This window comes from Lampris incognitus, chromosome 2 (assembly GCF_029633865.1).
Source record: "Lampris incognitus isolate fLamInc1 chromosome 2, fLamInc1.hap2, whole genome shotgun sequence".
Classification (NCBI taxonomy): Eukaryota; Metazoa; Chordata; class Actinopteri; order Lampriformes; family Lampridae; genus Lampris; species Lampris incognitus.
The window spans coordinates 135,371,717-135,388,015 of record NC_079212.1 but is presented as its reverse complement, the minus strand read 5'-3'; the positions used below and the strand labels follow the sequence as shown (position 1 = coordinate 135,388,015).

Here is a 16,299-nt window from a genome sequence, read left to right as displayed (position 1 = left end):
TTATGCTTTATATTGTTACTATTGTGTACTTCTGATATTGTGTGCTGTTGGACTACGACTGCTGTAATGCTTTGATTTCCCTTACGATCAATAATCTATCTATCTATCTATCCATGCATCCATGGATCTATCCATCTATCTATAGTCACTGCATGTTTAACATCTGTTCCTGTGGTTCATTGCTTTGGCTTGTTAAGAACATTATTTATTTAGTTTTACTTGGCATGTGTGTTCTATACGTGATTGAGTTATTGATTTCCAATCAAACACAAGAAAACCATCTCCCGGAGTAAGTCTATTTCTTTATTTCATAGCTCATATCAAGATATCTTTTCATATGAAGACATGTCTCATGACAAAAGATCCTGTTTTTGAAAAAGGGCAAAAAAAGGGGAAAAAAAGAAAGAAAAGTGGGTGACTCACAAAATAAAGGTGTTCTCTCATAATATTCTTTACAGACACATCTCAACGACGATACGAAACGACGAAATAAGCAGAAGGTTTTGACGGTAACAGCAGAGTATGATAACTCGAGCCTCACTAAACGCCTGACAGAAAAGAAAAAAAGACAAAAATGACCTGTACACACTCTTTTACCTCCTGAGATTTTTTTAAAATGGGACAGAGTCGCTGCCAAACCGCCATCACAGTTGAACCCGACTCACCTCATATCGGCTCCCGGCCCTTCCTGTAAGGGCCCCGGTGTCACAGGGTTTCAGTTCTTCAGCTGTTCATTGTTGTGGTGAAATGAAAGATGTGGAAAACCCCAAAAGAAGCAAAACGCTGGACGCCGACATGGACCAAGGATGTTTTTAATTACAGAAACGAGTTCCCAACCAAATCATCCCTCCATCCGACCATCGCTCATCTCTCCATTGTTTGGTGGAAAGATACTGACGACAGACAGGGACTCAGAGGAGGATAGAGACAAGGGAGCGTCATTAAGTTAGTTGACGTGGGATAATTAAGAGTATAATTAGACTCAACAGTAACAGGCTACAAGAGACTCGCTTCAAACTTTGGTGATGCAGGAAAAAAAAGAAAAGAAAAAAAAAAGACTTGTGATACCTGAACACTTGAATATTAATATTGCTCCGACAAAGTGGTTCATAAGCTTTTACGATTACTGATGGACGGCACGGCTGTTTTTTTTTTCTTTTCTTTTTTTCTTTTTAAACACGCGTTTGCACAAATGGACACCTGACGAAAACGTAGAGGGGGAGATTTTTGTCTCCTTTGTTTTATACACAGAGCTGCAGTCAAATCTCTTCAATGTGGTGTCTCTTTCCGTCTTCCATTTCCTTCTATGGGACAGTTACTGTTAAACTACTGACACCGTCCACTGACGTTTCTCATCCATAGACAACAAACTGGAGGGAGGCTGCCACTTGTGTGTTGAAAAAGGAAAAGAGAAAACCCAAAGCCCTTCTTTCATAAGCCTTCCTCTCATAACTTCTTTCAACCCCCAACCGGAGAAAAAATAAAATAAGATCAATAGTCAGTTAATGAGTTTTTCTCTTTCTTTTCCTTTTTTCCACCCTCTCGAAGATCCACAATATGGGATTTTGGACAAAGATAAACCGGTTTCCATCTGTTAGGGAGATCTGCTCATCCAACGGATAACGGATGTGTTCGAGATGAGTCCCTCTCCTCCTCCTCCTTCTTCTGCTGCTTCGCCAAAGCCAAAATCCCCGTTGACATATCGCTTGGACATCCATAATCTGTCCTCCTGTTTTCTTTATGTCTGCCAAACAGCATGATGGAAAAATCTGTCTGGCCCAATGCAACTCACAAATAATTTCCCTCTCGCCGCTGATTTCATGTCAGTTACGTGCAAGGCTTCCCTAACACATTCCATACGGACGCACTTGTCCCTGATGTCAAAGGTCAGGCGGAGGAGTGGATGTCGGCCCTGATCTGTGTTTGGTCAGTGTGCTTCCAGCTAGTGTCCATTTGTCTCCGGTGCTGAGGCGGGGGTGGAGGGGGTGGAGGCGCGGGACGCGATGGAGGCCTTGTCCCCACCCGGGCTGCAGCTCGAGGGGACGCTGTCAGGGGCCTTGACTGCTCCAAGAAAGCCCGAAGGGGAGACACCGGCGGGTGCTCCTGCTGCTGTTGTTGCCGTGGTGACGGCGGCAGCCCTGGCGGCAGTGATGGCAGACACAGGTTTGGGCTGGGCCTGGAGCCCCGGGCTGCAGATGAGGTGGTGTCTCTCCCAGTCTTTGTGCTGACAGAAGGACCCGCAGTAGCGGGCGGCATTGCAGCCGCTGCACGTCTCGCTGGCCTTCCGACCGCAATTCCAGCAGCACTGAGGAGCGACAGAGGAAAAAAAAAAAAACCTAAAGTGTTAATTTACTGTGAATTTAAACAGCAGGACAAAGAAAAAAGACATTCATTAGACTTTCACAGACTTTTAGCTGTTTGTCACGTCTGTCTGAGCACCACATATTATGTACAAGCCTCTGAAAATGAAGGAGAAGAAGTATAAACGTAGAAAACAGGTAGAATTAAGAGAAATTCTCATGAGTGAATATGGTACAGTAGCAGGCCACTATCTCATTAACTTGCTCTCATAATTTGATGTCTTTCATAACTGGTCACTAATGCCTCATGGGATTTTTACCTGTCTCACCAGTTTTACCTTATAGTATATGTTATGTAAAATGTCTTTTTAACCCTTTCAAAGCACATTCCCAGTCATATTGTGCACCTATGTAACAATATATGTCAAAAAATACAAAATGAATTTCTTTGTATTTCTAATACCAAAATCCAATCATGTTTTCTCTCGGTAAAACAAAATATGATGCAATCTCAACCAGTAATATCACAGCATCCACCGATCAATCAATCTTCAACTTTTAGTGGCACAGAGTGGAGTCATTAGTTAGTTAGCTAGCAACACGCCCACTTTTCAACGTTCAAATCAAATTCCTGCCAGCATCATGTTCAGCCTGTCTACCCTGTTTCAGTTGGAAATATGTCACGATGCGGAAGTCAGATACTCCCCAAATGCCATTTCAGCTGGACGTCGGTACCTACAATGGGGATATCACTTTTGGCATGCTGATCAGGGGCATCACAGTCATGATTCAGCACCCAGTCATTCATCTAAAACCAATGGAGTTGAGTGTGTTTCTCATCATCTCTCGCTCTCTTTTTTTTTGTGGATTTTCCCTTCTTTTCCTCCCAATTGTACTTGGCCAATTACTCCTCTTCCGAGCCGTCCCAGTTGCTGCTCCACCCCCTCCGCCGATCCGAGGAGGGCTGCAGACTACCACATGCCTCCTCCAATACATGTGCTTGTGCATCTGTGTGTGTGTATCTGTGTGTGTATGCGTGTTTGTGTGTGCCGCAATTTCTTATTTCCATGTACGTTAAGAATATCTTGCTAGCTTTTTTCAAATCTCCTGCTCCATTTACCTCGCTGGAGTCCTCCTGCTCATTGATGACCATGATGGCATCCTCTTGGGCCTTCCTCTTGGCCTCAGCGAGGGTCTTCTCCATCTTGGCTCTCTCGGCAGCGATCATCTCGAAGGCTTTCTGCTCCGCCTCGGCCACCGCCTTCTGCACCTCGTCCATGGCCTGACGTTTCACCTCATTCACCGCCTCTTCTATACAGTGGAGGAGATGAGAAGAGGAGAGGATTAATTCTGCTTATTCTGTGGCTGATTTGGTTATGTGCTGATGAGGGCTCTCTGAAACTTTTGCATTGCGAAACAGCGCCACCCTGTGGCCATATTCTGGTAATGCGTTTACATTTATCAGCGTTATTTAATTTGGTTATTTTGATACACGTTGAAATGGTTGAAAGTAACCACCTGAATGATATTTATGAGTGTATCATAATCTATCTGGTGTACCTGTTACATTTTAAATCTAAGTATTGCTACTGATGCTGACACTGATGCTGTCGGTTCTATGTGAAAGGCATTGTTTTGGTGTGTTTTACCGGCTTTCCTCCAGATCTCATCTGGCACGTAAGCTGAGCTTGGCCGTGCGGCAAAGTCTCTCTGGGAATCTGCAGAAAAATGAAACAAAAGAAAAAACAACAGGACATTAAACAACGATCACAACTTCACAGATTTACTGTTAAAACAGCCCATCAAGTCAACAGCTGACCACTGAGGTACTATATGTAGGTACTTCTCTCATAGATATTGTTAGATGCTCGTGGTGTTTATGTGCATACGTGTTGCGGTCAAGAATCCGACCGTGTCAGACTCCTTCTCTCAGCAAATCTGCTTGGCTCTCAATAAAAACCTTAACTGTATTCTGGCGGGCTCGGATTAACGACAGCTTCATATAATTGTAAGATTTCTTATTTTACAGGGAAAATAGATATACAGACAGGGAGCTAGATGGACATCGTTCCATCACCCCGGCCCCGGCTTTCTCGTCTTCTGAAACACCTCAGTGAAACACGGCCACACAAGCGGCCGTGTTTCGTTTTTCAGAGCAATCTGAGAGACAACTTGAGAAAAGCTGCGTTTGGCTTGGGAAAAAGAAAATAATCAAAACCAAGCTGTGACAACATGCTGTCTGTTCCCTCATCTCTCTTTCTCACTTAAGTCTCTTCTTTTCATCTCTCGCTCTCTTTTTCACACTCGCACACATGCAATACCGTCATATTCCACATCCAAGGGCTATCTAGGGTCACTTATTCCTCTTTTCCGCAACGTCTTTCCACTATTTTTCTAAACCTAGCTCTCTACAGCTCTCACACACACACACACACACACACACCTCCCGAGCCCTGGACTATCCAGGCTGGTGCGTTAGCCTGTCCAAGCCCAGGCAGGCTTCCCGACTGGGGGCCCAGATGGCGCTCTGGCCAGTCAGCCAGTTCTGGGCCCCTGAGCCTGCAGCGTCGCAAGATGGCCCTTCTGTGGCCGATCTGGTCGGGGCCGGCGCTGGCACCTGTCAGTGACTGAGGACCAGCAGGGGGACCGTGTGGCTGGCAGAGGCAGAGAAACTCTGCCGGTACACAGCGAACGGAGGGAGTAACCGCCGAGGGGACCTGCTAATGCACCGATATGTGACGGAGGTAAAAACAAAAAGGTGATCCTGACAGTAACCACCAGAGCACAGGAGGTGTTTCTGGTCTGTGCTCAGGTTTTCTTCTCCCTAGGAAATACACTTTTATCGGGGCCAAAATGAAAATATATTTCATTCTGGTCTCGCCTAACCCTTGTTTAGCTTCCGTATGCTGGGGATAGTTTATCACATACAATTCATATCACTGCCTCTCAACAACCTCGACTCAAAAATCTCTTAGATATAGAGAAAAACCTACTGACTTTCCCAAATGATCCTTACTGATTTCATGTTGGATTCTTGGCACTCCACTGACCATCTGATATATTTTAATTGAGAAAAAAAAAAGCCTGGCAGGATTCAGTCCTAAAAGAGAGTATGACTTTAACCTTGAAGGTGGCAGCAGACATAACATCCGAGTACACTGAATGTAACTTTTAACTGACTATAATGAAAACATTTGTAACTGACTGGTGTCGAACTCTTGAACTCTGGTTCAATCTCTGGTGGGGAGAGTCCGTCACAACAAGAGGAAATAAGAATGGATGCCGGAGGTGATGGAGATGTTAAAACACCCACCAGAGTCGACGGAGTGGGGACTGTGTGTCTTTGAGAAGGGGGCGGAGCCAGCGCCTCCTTTCCGTGGGTCCTCCTGCTCACTGGAACGCCGCCTCCAGTAGTTGAGCTCCTCACGGTCTGACTCCTGGCACCTTCTGAGCACGCTCACTGACCTCCGCGTCTTTTCCACCATGTCCACGATGCAGTTCAGCACCTGAAACAGAAAATAAGAGGAGCAAAAAAAGAAAGTCAAGGGTCGAATTAAACGCTATTCAGCCATGTACACACTTAGTACATACAGGTCATCGATTCCTGACTTTTTGTGCCCGGGTGTGTTAAAGGGAAACGATCACAATTTTAACATCACTGCTTTATGCATACTGTATGTGCTGTAGGGATTAGACTCCACTACTGCTGAGCAGTCTGTGTGTCTCTGAAAACCACTGAAACTGTTCGCTGATGTCATCACTGGCAGACATGTGAAAACTACAACCTCTACTTCCTGGTTTGCCGCTACCTTTTGTGGGCTTCGTCAAAGTAGGCGATGTTGTATAAGAAAATGCAAATAACAGGGCATACGGGTGGCATGGCGGTCTATTCCATTGTCTACCAACACGTGAATCGCCAGTTCGAATCCTCGTGTTACCTCCGGCTTGGTCAGACGTCCCTACAGACACAATTGGCCGTGGCCGTGTCTGCGGGTCGGAAGCTGGATGTGGTTATGTGTCCTGGTCACAGGGAGGTGGCGAGTATTGGGCCAGATGTCCTACTTGCCAAAAGGAATGCGAAGCGGTGGCCTCTCGCTTCCTGGTGTAGTGATCGCCGTGGGTCCATCAGGACCTTCGCATATGGCCGCCCCTACGCAAATGTGTCCGCAGCAGCACCTTCTCGTGGTACCTCCTGTTTTCACAAAGTCTGCTGCGGGGGCGGCCGGGTTCCCGGAGTGGGTCGATTGGACTCGTTAGCCTTGGTTGGCAGCCAATCTAGAAAGACAACTCTGATTTCAAACCCGGGTAGATGAAGCTCGTTAGGCTGTCAGGCAGTTCATCTACGAGAAGGACAACTCTGATTTAAAACCTCCGCTGCCTTGCAGGTATACTCAGCTTCGGGAAGAAACCCTGAGGAAAAATCTGCATCGGTCTCCGGTACCAGTCGTCTCACTAGTCTTGCCACTGGTAGTAGGTGATCTCGGATGAGAGAGTGGGGTTGATGATGCGCAACTCTTCCTCACTTTAATCATCGCGCAAGTCATCAGTCATCCATCACAGGATGACTAGATGGCCCTCGTCGTTGCAACGGACGAATAACTGGTCACTGCACTAGCTCCTCCTCTGGTCGGTCGGGGCGCCTGTTCAGGGTGGAGGAGGAACTGGGAGAAAAAGCGTGATCCTCCCCCGTGCTACGTCCCCCTGGCGAAACTCCTCACTGTCAAGTGAAAAAAAGCGGCCGGTGACTCCACATGTATGGGAGGAGGTGCATGGTAGTCTGCAGCCCTCCCCGGATCAGCAGAGGGGGTGGAGCAGAGATCGGGACGGTTTGGAAGAGTGGGGTAATTGGCCGGATACGATTGGGGAGAAAAAAAAAAAGGGGGGGGGATAAGAGGTAGAAAAAAAGAGAAAATCCAAATAACAACACTACATACAGTTGGTGTAGCGAATGGCTAGTCATAGATTGTCTGCTAGTGACAACCAGTAAATGTGAACTTTTACTTCCTGGTTTGCTGATAGGCCTCGTTGTAAAAGAAAATGCAATAACGACAATATACCACTTTATAATATAACACTGTTCTTCTCATTTTGATAGACAATCCATAACTCGCTATTCACTACAACAGCTGTATGCAGCATTATTTGCATTTTCTTGTACGGTGCATCTGTTGTGACAAAGCCAACCGAAGGCAGTGACCAACCAGGAAGTAAGGGTTGTAGTTTTCAAACCAGGAAGTAAGGGTTGTAGTTTTTACATTCACGGATTGCCTGCCAGTGATGACACAGGCAAACACAAGTTTGGCGGTTTTTTTTTCTTCTCCAGAGACGCACAGAAGACTGTTCAGCATCATCGCTGATAATGGAGTGTCATCCCTAAAACACATATCAAGAGATAATGTTGAAACTCGTGGTTTGGTTCCCCTGTGAAGAGGGTGTATGACACACCGTGAAACACCCCCCGCAGTAAGACGCAGCACATTTTCACAGAGGAGCGCCATGTAAACAAGGGGAAGGTAAAGTGGTACTGGGTTTGGGGGGGTGAAGGGTACCCAGCCATTAGCTGTGGTAGCATGTCAGTGGACTTACATGATCCAGATGCCTCCATTCATCAGCCCACTCTCTGTCTGTCAGTCTGTGGTCCACCGGCTCCTCGCGGTAGCCCCCGTTAGTGCCTGATCAGAATACATGAGAGAGAGAGAGAAAGAGAGAGCACAGGCCCATGTTATTAACAGTTTTAATCATTTTAAGCTCAAGAGGTGTTAAGGTGCTAAAGGGTGAGGATAGTGTGTGTGTGTGTGTGTGTGTGTGTGTGTGTGTGTGTGTGTGTGTGTGTGTGTGTGTGTGTCTGTCTGTCTATATGCAGGCCTGTGCATCTGTGTCTGCAATTTAACCAAATGATTTAAGTTAATTCAACTACAAAAACAATTGAGTTAATCTTTTCAGATGCCTACAGGATTTCCTGCATGAATTTAATTCAGCAAAAACAGTCAGAGTTCAAAACGAGTTCTGCTCATCCAACATGGGTATGTCTACTGACCATCAGTATACCAACAGACAGATAATGGAAGAAAAAAAACCCTCAAACAGCACCTCCCCCATTGCTCCCTAGATAAAAGTGATGGTGAGAAGGGCAGAGGAGAAGAGACAAAGATGAAGAGGAGGCAAGAGAGACAGTGAGCAAGGGACGTGGAGAGCGAGAGAGACGGAGAGAGACAGAGACAGAGTTTGCACTACTAAATATTGTTAAATTATTGGTTGATTGTTTGTTTTTAACAGTACAGCAACTTTTTTTTAATTATTATTGTTTGTATGTTATAAACTGTACTGTTGTGTACCACATTGTGCTTTGTTACTACTGTGTAACTGAACATGGTCATGCCAATAAAGCTCTGTTGAACTGAATTGAATTGAGAGACAGAGACAGAGAGAGGGAGAGATAGAGAGAGACAGACAGGCAGAAAGAGAGACAGAGGCAGAGAAAGAGAGACAGACAGAGAAAGATGAGAGAGAGATTTTATTGTTTTATTGTATCTTTACTGATCGTTACAATGTTGTGTTGATGTTCATTATTGGTGCTATTTTGTACCGTTCAAACTGTATTTTTGATGCTTTGGCAACATTGTTGTAAAACTTTCATGCCAATAAAGCCGTTTGAATTGAATTGAGAGAGAGACACAGAGAGAGAGACAGACAGAGCGCGAGGCCTGTGATGGAAAACAGACTCCCGGCCCTGCCATGCAGCGCCCAGGGCCTCCACACATCTGGAAGTCAGCTGTCAGCTGTGCGCGCGCGCGCGCACACACACACACACACACACACACACACACACACACACACACACACACACGCGCACCTCGCCCTGGAGCGCTGCTCTCTCTAAGCCCCTCCCGTCCGGGAGCTCATAGCATTCCAACAGGGAGACACTCAGACTGAGTGGAGTGGCTCCATTTCTAAACACAACCAGCCGGCTGAGACTCACTGAGGACAATTACACACACGTCCATATTCTGCTGTTAGAGCTGCTCACAATCTGCATTTTAATTACATTTAAAGCGGTTAGAAAACACTGTGCCACACACATCTCAACACTGTGTCCCCGTCACTTTGTGACTTGTCAAGCTAAATAATTTTGATAACATTCAAATGTCACATACACACACACACACACACACACACACACACACATCCTTACTTGGCCATTTTGGCCAGTTCATGTGAATCTATTTCAATCAGTACACAGTACATATGATTTAAATAGCATTTACTTTTTATTTGACAATAGGTCACATATGCACATACAGACACACACAGACACACACACTCCTAAGCCTGCACCAACGCAGAACATACTGAAAAATGCTGACACGTGTGCATGCACACAAATACAACATGAAGGCACACGCAGGGACTACAAAGAGACAGAAAACCACAAACTGTTGAAAGTGAGCAGCAAACAGCCAACAAGAGACCACATGCACACTAACCCTACTGAGCAGTAAATATGATGTTACACACACACACACACACACACACACACACACACACACACACACACACTTGTATTTCAACCTCTCTTTCCGACTCCTGGTTCTCATCAATGTTCTTCAGTTCAAAGCAGTGTGTGGACTGATTGTGTGTGTGTGTGTGTGTGTGTGTGTGTGTGTGTGTGTGTGTGTGTGTGTGTGTGTGTGTGTGTGTGTGTGTGTGTATGTGAGAGAGAGTTAAGTGGCAGCAGGCGGGCAAGGGGCTGTCAGACAAGGGACTATGGCCCCATAAACACAGCACCACTACCATGAACATATCAAGGTGTGTATGAGTGAGTGCGTGTGTGTGTGTGTGCTACTGCTGTTTCCACTGTGCACTGACAAGGCCCAGATGGAGTGTAGACATACAACAGAGTAGATCCAGCCCTCCCTGCATGGACAGTATGGCTCTGTTTAGAGAGAGACACACACACACGTGTATACACACACACTCTCTCTCTCTCTACGGGTTTATCACTTGAAAAAAAAAGACAGCAGGAGCGCACATACACACACACTTACATGGACCACCCATTAGCCAGGAGATATCGATCATAGTGCAAAACCAACGTGTGTGCACTAATGTGTGATAAATGTGTGTGTGGAGGTGTTCATCCCTACAACTGACCAGCTAGCAGCGCCCTGTGTTGACTGTACATTGTGCACCAGCATGTTTAACGTGTGTTTGGTTGTGTTTTCTATTAATCTGTTATTACCATATGTGCATGGATCAAGAGATCCAAAAAAACCAAAAACAGATTTCTGCAACTTAACATTTTGATCATTTCAGGTGACTGGCAGCTGGGCTGCTGCCAGAACAAAAAGAAAAGAAGAAGACGTGGCGAGATGGATGGTGGCAGGACGTACCGGGCAGCCTGGGTCTGTCTTTCAGCTCGCGGAGCTCCAGCATGCGCTGGCTGTGCTCACGGTGGAGGATGTGGGGAGCCGCGATGTCATCCAGGGCGTAGTGCTGCAGGGGGGGAGGGGTCGGGTGGAGCTGGGCGCTCAGCGGTAGGGGGTGGGCGGGGCTATGTCGGGGGGCAGGGCTGATGGTACAGATCCTTTTGGCGGCAGGCTCTAGGGCTGCAGCGGGACGCTCGTGGAAGCCGTTCTCTTTGGCCCTACGGCAAAGTAGGTGGAAGCATTAGTTAACAGTTTGTGTGTGTGTGTGTGTGTGTGTGTGTGTGTGTGTGTGTTTTCTCACAACTTGTGTGCACATGTCCCAGTGTGTGAGCAACCAAGTTGGAAATACGTCAACTGGAAGCAGCGGCCAAGTTTTCATCCAACTGGCACGTAAAAGAGTATTTTTGGGAAGTTAAATAAGATTTAAAATACAAATCAGCTGAATCTTCATCAGCTGGTTTTTAAGAGATTAAATGATCCCCATGTGTCCGCATCGCCGGGACATCACCAGGACAACGTCATCAACAACAGTCAAGGGAAGACACGCATCCACTGAGTTTTTCTGCTTCTGCTTTTCTACACAGCTCATATAAAGACAGTGGCGTGAAAATGCAGCTCAGTATTTTCAAATGTTTATCTGTGCATGTGTGAATGAAGATAAACAGGATGTACAGTATTGCACATTAAGTTCAAGACCAAATGAACGATAAGCCAAGTAAGCTGAACAAAAAGAGCACAAAAGACTTAAAACATGTTTTAATGCAGATTATATGGTATCTAAGAATATCCGGATAGAGGAATTTAAATTGGAAAACAAGTAAAGTGAGTAAGTAGGAGGTCATTTGCTGCTTAGCCCAGACACATACAAATCAAATTGTCAGCCTTCAATTTAAAGCAGGGAGGCTCTTCCCATATTTGAAAAACTCTCATTAAAACCAGTTGGACAAAAATGGCAGCTCCTGTTCTGCCCCGCTGGAAATGTTTGTGTATGAATGCACAGTATTGCAGTGCATGCACAGTATACAGTATTTTGTATGCAAAGGAGATTTAGTACGCAAGTTATGCCCCCTAATACGTCTCCCACCTGCAGGGGCTGTGTCTTTTGGCTGGGGCGTCGCCAGGCTCCATCAGGAGCTCCGAGGAGTCGGGCGGGGAGGCGAGAGTGGTGCTGAGCAGGAGGTGCTCATGTTGGGACAGATACTGAGCTGGCGTCTGCTTGGCCGCCCGCGCACAATGGAGCAGCTCCCTCTGCAGCAGGGGCAAGTTGGCCTAGAGAGAAGGGAGGAGAAAGAGAGAGAGAGAGAGAGTTGAATTTTAAACAACTCCTTATTTTACATGGAACAAAAACTCAACAATTACATGTCCATTTCTCAATATCAAACATAAGCAACTTCTTCACATTAAAACATCCAAAAGGTCTTTTTTTTTTTTTAGTGGTTCAAGCCACATACTCCCAAAGGGGGTCACAAAAACATTATGCAAAAACAGAATTAAATACCAACTGCCCCTCACTGACTGAGCAAATGGCTGTAGTGAAACACCACCGTGCAGTAAATTCATCTAAGTTGTTCAGTAGGGTAAAGAAATTGAAATCCACCCGGACTCTCGCCTTCACCCTCGTGACAAACAAAAGTCTTGAGAGACTTTGGACTTTTAAAAAAACAATGTTAATACAATGTCACAAATTTACAGCAGCTTTGAAACAAAGACTCATGGAAACAGACAGAAATAACATCTGAAAACAGAGAGCGAGAGAGCAAGAGATAGAGAGAAAGCAAGAGAGAAAAAGAGCGATAGGAGAGAGAAAAGAGAAAGAGCAAGAGAGAGAGGAGAGAAAGAGTGCAAGAGAGAGATACTAAATTTCCATTCAGTTCAATGGCTGGTTCAATGTACAGTGGCTCATAAGGGTCATTGTAGTTGTGCGCTAGTGGCAATGTATGAAATCAAACAAACAGTTCAGATTTTTCTCGTCCCCCCCTCCCCTTTTCTCTCCAATTGTAATCAGCCAATTACCCTACTCTTTTACACCCGGCTTCCCACCCGCAGACACGGCCAATTGTGTCTGTAGAGACACACGACCAAGCCGGAGGTAAAATGGGAGATTTTTCTAGTGGAATAAGAAGTGACATAGAAATATAATGGTGACACACCAGACAGGATGGATAGACAGAGACAGATAGAGAGAGAGGAAGAGGAGAATAATTCCATGTATATATTTCACAATTCCATATGAATATTCTTTATGTCTAATTTTTCTCGCCTTTAGTTAATTAAGATTTTAGATTATAGTTGACACTGCTTTGGCAACTGAGTCATGCCAATAAAGCACTGCTGAACTGAAACTGAATTGAAACAGACGCAGAAAGGAGAGAAAAAGAGAGCGAGAAAGGGAGAGAGAGTCCTACAGACAGACAGGCGGTGGTGTATTTTGAAGGAAGGGTGCGTGGGTACAGACATGACCAACCAGACCAAACCAGATTTCTGTGAGATAGAACATAGCAGACCACCACATTGTTGTATCTGAGGGTAACACACACACCACACACACGAACACACACAGACACAAAGCAGATCTCTCTCGGAGGAAGGCGTCTGGATGGGAGATGGGAGTAGAGAGGGAATGTCTGTCTTCTTAAAGGTCAGAGTGTATGTCTCCCTTCTTGTTTGGGCCCCCACAGCTTTCATGTCTTCTCTCAACGAACTGAAAAATGGCCGCTGTTGCCGGGGGCTCTAACTGACACACTGAACACAACACGGCTGCTTCGTATTCGCTGGGTCTCAACTCACTGGCTCTCTCAACAACACTGACGCTAGGTAAAATACAACATCAACAACAACAACAACACAGAGCAATATTATATTTGATTACGCAGACTCCATTTTCTCTCTAATCCCCTGCTCGGTCCCTCTCTTTTTTTTATGCCTCTGTGTTTTTTATGTCTTCCTGCTATCTATCTGCATCTCTCTGGTTCTGTGTTTCTCTAATGAGGACCAGATCCCTGTGTGGTTGCAATTAAACTATTTCCTCACAGCCTCTGTCTCCAACTTAAGCATCCGACTGAACAACCATTCCTGGGCTGACGGCTGAAACTCTGATCCAACTCCACTCAGCGCCTACACCATCTCCAAAGAAAACAAGAAGAAAAAAACAACTCGCACAAATCTGGAAACCTATTTCATAGTTTGATCTCGCCCTCGTCCGTCTTCCAGTCGTCCTTCGGTGACAGGATGGACTATTGGTCCGTCGGGTCACTACTCTGCCAGAGGTCAAGAGTTCAATTCCCAAACTAGTGCCAGTTAGCAATTAAATAATATCGTTTATGGTCTTTCAGTGGTATCGTATAGGGATGAAACTCAGATATTGTCATATCCCGATACGGGGGAGGGGGGGGGTCGATTCACGTAAGAATCGCGATTCTTATCTTCTATGATTCTGAATAGATTCACAAATTCCAAAAATCGATTTACATTTTTTTTGTCAGTCTTAAGTAGCCTCATCGCTGCTGGCAACGTTTTTTTTTATTTCCCCCCTTTTTCTCCCCAATTGTATCCAGCCAATTACCCCACTCTTCCAAGCTGTCCCGGTCGCTGCTCCACCCCCTCTGCCGCAGGGGGACGCAGCGCGTGGGAGGATCAGGCTATTCCTCCCAGTTCCCCCTCCCCCCTGAACAGGCGCCCCGACCGACCAGAGGAGGCACTAGTGCAGCGACCAGGACACATACCCACATCCGGCTTCCCACCCGCAGACACGGCCAATTGTGTCTGTAGGGACACCCGACCAAGCCGGAGGTAACACGGGGATTCAAACCGGCGATCCCCGTGTTGGTAGGCAACGAAATAGACCGCCACGCTACCCAGACGCCCCAGCTGCGCGCACCTGTACCGGCTTCCAGAAAACACGACAGTGATTAGTCGGTCGCTGCTAACGTTAGCTCTCGGTAGCCTTTCTAAAAACGGAGCAGCAACCAATTCAGCCAGTCCCATCATCGCGGAAGGCAAGCGTTTGGGCGCATTTTGGATTTTACAATCACCCGGGGAAGAAGCAGCTTGACATGACTCATTCAATGTGCAAGATTTGCGAAACGAAAGTTAAGTATTTCGGGAAACACTACAAACGTTAGGTCTCGCCTCCTACGCCATCGCCCAGAGTTGAGAGAAGTGGAACGCCGACCTCCTGCAACGTTAACAAACAACCACCGCGTTCTGCACCGCTTCACCAAACTCCCAGCCAGTTCTGAACGGGCCAAAAACACAAAAACAAACAAAAACGAACCATCACCTGTTTCAAAAGACCTGCGCCCCTACAGCGTAGTCGACAATGAAGGCTTTAGATTTATGATCCAGACAATCCAGCCAAAGTACAACATACCATCGCGTCGGTCTTTTACTGAGGAAGGTTGGGTTTGCCTTTGTGCGTTCACATTGCATCATCTCATCTCCAGCCGCTTTTCCGGGGTCGGGTTGCGGTCACATTACTGCAATCAGTTGATATCACTTTTTCAAGTATCAAAACTACAGAATCTTATATACACTTTAGTCTGCTTTTATGTTATAATTTGCCACGCCGCCTTTAGTGTCTGGAAATTGCAGGAAAGAAGAGACGGAATATTTCTCTCACTGACCACACGAACGCGCGCGTCTTTCATTCCTCTCTCCAAAACCAACAGCCCCAACAACATGGCGCTGCCCCAACCAATCGTCGTCGTAGCTCACCCTGCTAACCCGGAAACACTTCCGTAAACCGACAAGAATCGATATGGGGAATTATGTCCATAGAGTCCGCTACACACGTCCCCCCAGAATTCACCATAAGTCAACGGGTGGCCCGGCCACCCAGATGCGGAGGCCGGGGTGCCCACAGGTGGGGTCTGAGGAACCCTGCGGCGGCGTGAGGGGCCGGGCGGAGGAACCTTAGGGGCCTTGTTGGGGGCTGGGGGGCCGGCCGAGAGCAGACACCACATAATAGTAATGTAACGATCACGGATGAATAGGCTCGGTAGCCCTTGGCTAAGGGGGCGGACCCTTTAGTCGAGCGGTTGGCGATGTCTCCCGCGATGCGGGAGATCCGGATTCACGTCCCGGCTGCGGCAGTTCCTGCGGTTGCCTGCCGAATTCGCTACATTGGTGTCAGAAGTGGGATGCGCGCGGACGCGCTTCCCGAAGGGGGGGGGTAGTGTAACGTGCTGCATGGATAAGTAGACACGTTAGCCCTTGGCTAACGGATCGGACCCTTTAGTCGACTGGTTAACGTTGTCGCCTGTGGTGCAGGACACATGGGTTCGTGTCCCGGCTGTGGCGGTTCCTGAGCTGCCCCCCCCCCCCAAATTCGCTACAGTATTTTGTGGCGTCCGCGGTGATTTCCCGCAATGCGAAATGCGCTTCTGTCTGGGCGAACCAAGCCGAGGCGGACGACTCCCAGAACTCCGGCAGCTTGGGAGAAACCGCATCAGTCGTCATGTTCATAAAGAGCTGTCTCCGGAAAAGTCAAACAGACAAACGTCGGGGTCACCAATGTGGAAACGGACTACACGAACGCGTGTCTTTTATTCCTCTCTCCAAAACCAACAGCCCCA

At 46.8% G+C, this 16,299-nt stretch overlaps 1 protein-coding gene across 1 annotated transcript in view; it reads right to left on the bottom strand.

Annotated features, from left to right (window-relative positions):
- Positions 1-289: 289 nt before the first annotated feature.
- Positions 290-16,299, bottom strand: part of LOC130107275 (protein CBFA2T2-like) — a 49,447-nt gene continuing 33,437 nt past the window's right edge. The window contains exons 5-11 of the mRNA XM_056273796.1: positions 11,811-11,995; positions 10,691-10,944; positions 7,887-7,972; positions 5,614-5,806; positions 3,950-4,018; positions 3,421-3,611; positions 290-2,305 (exon numbers count right to left, since the gene is read on the bottom strand). Coding sequence (XP_056129771.1) covers positions 1,943-2,305; positions 3,421-3,611; positions 3,950-4,018; positions 5,614-5,806; positions 7,887-7,972; positions 10,691-10,944; positions 11,811-11,995 — 1,341 coding nt within the window. The 3' untranslated portion in view covers positions 290-1,942. The remainder of the gene's footprint in view (positions 2,306-3,420; positions 3,612-3,949; positions 4,019-5,613; positions 5,807-7,886; positions 7,973-10,690; positions 10,945-11,810; positions 11,996-16,299) is intronic.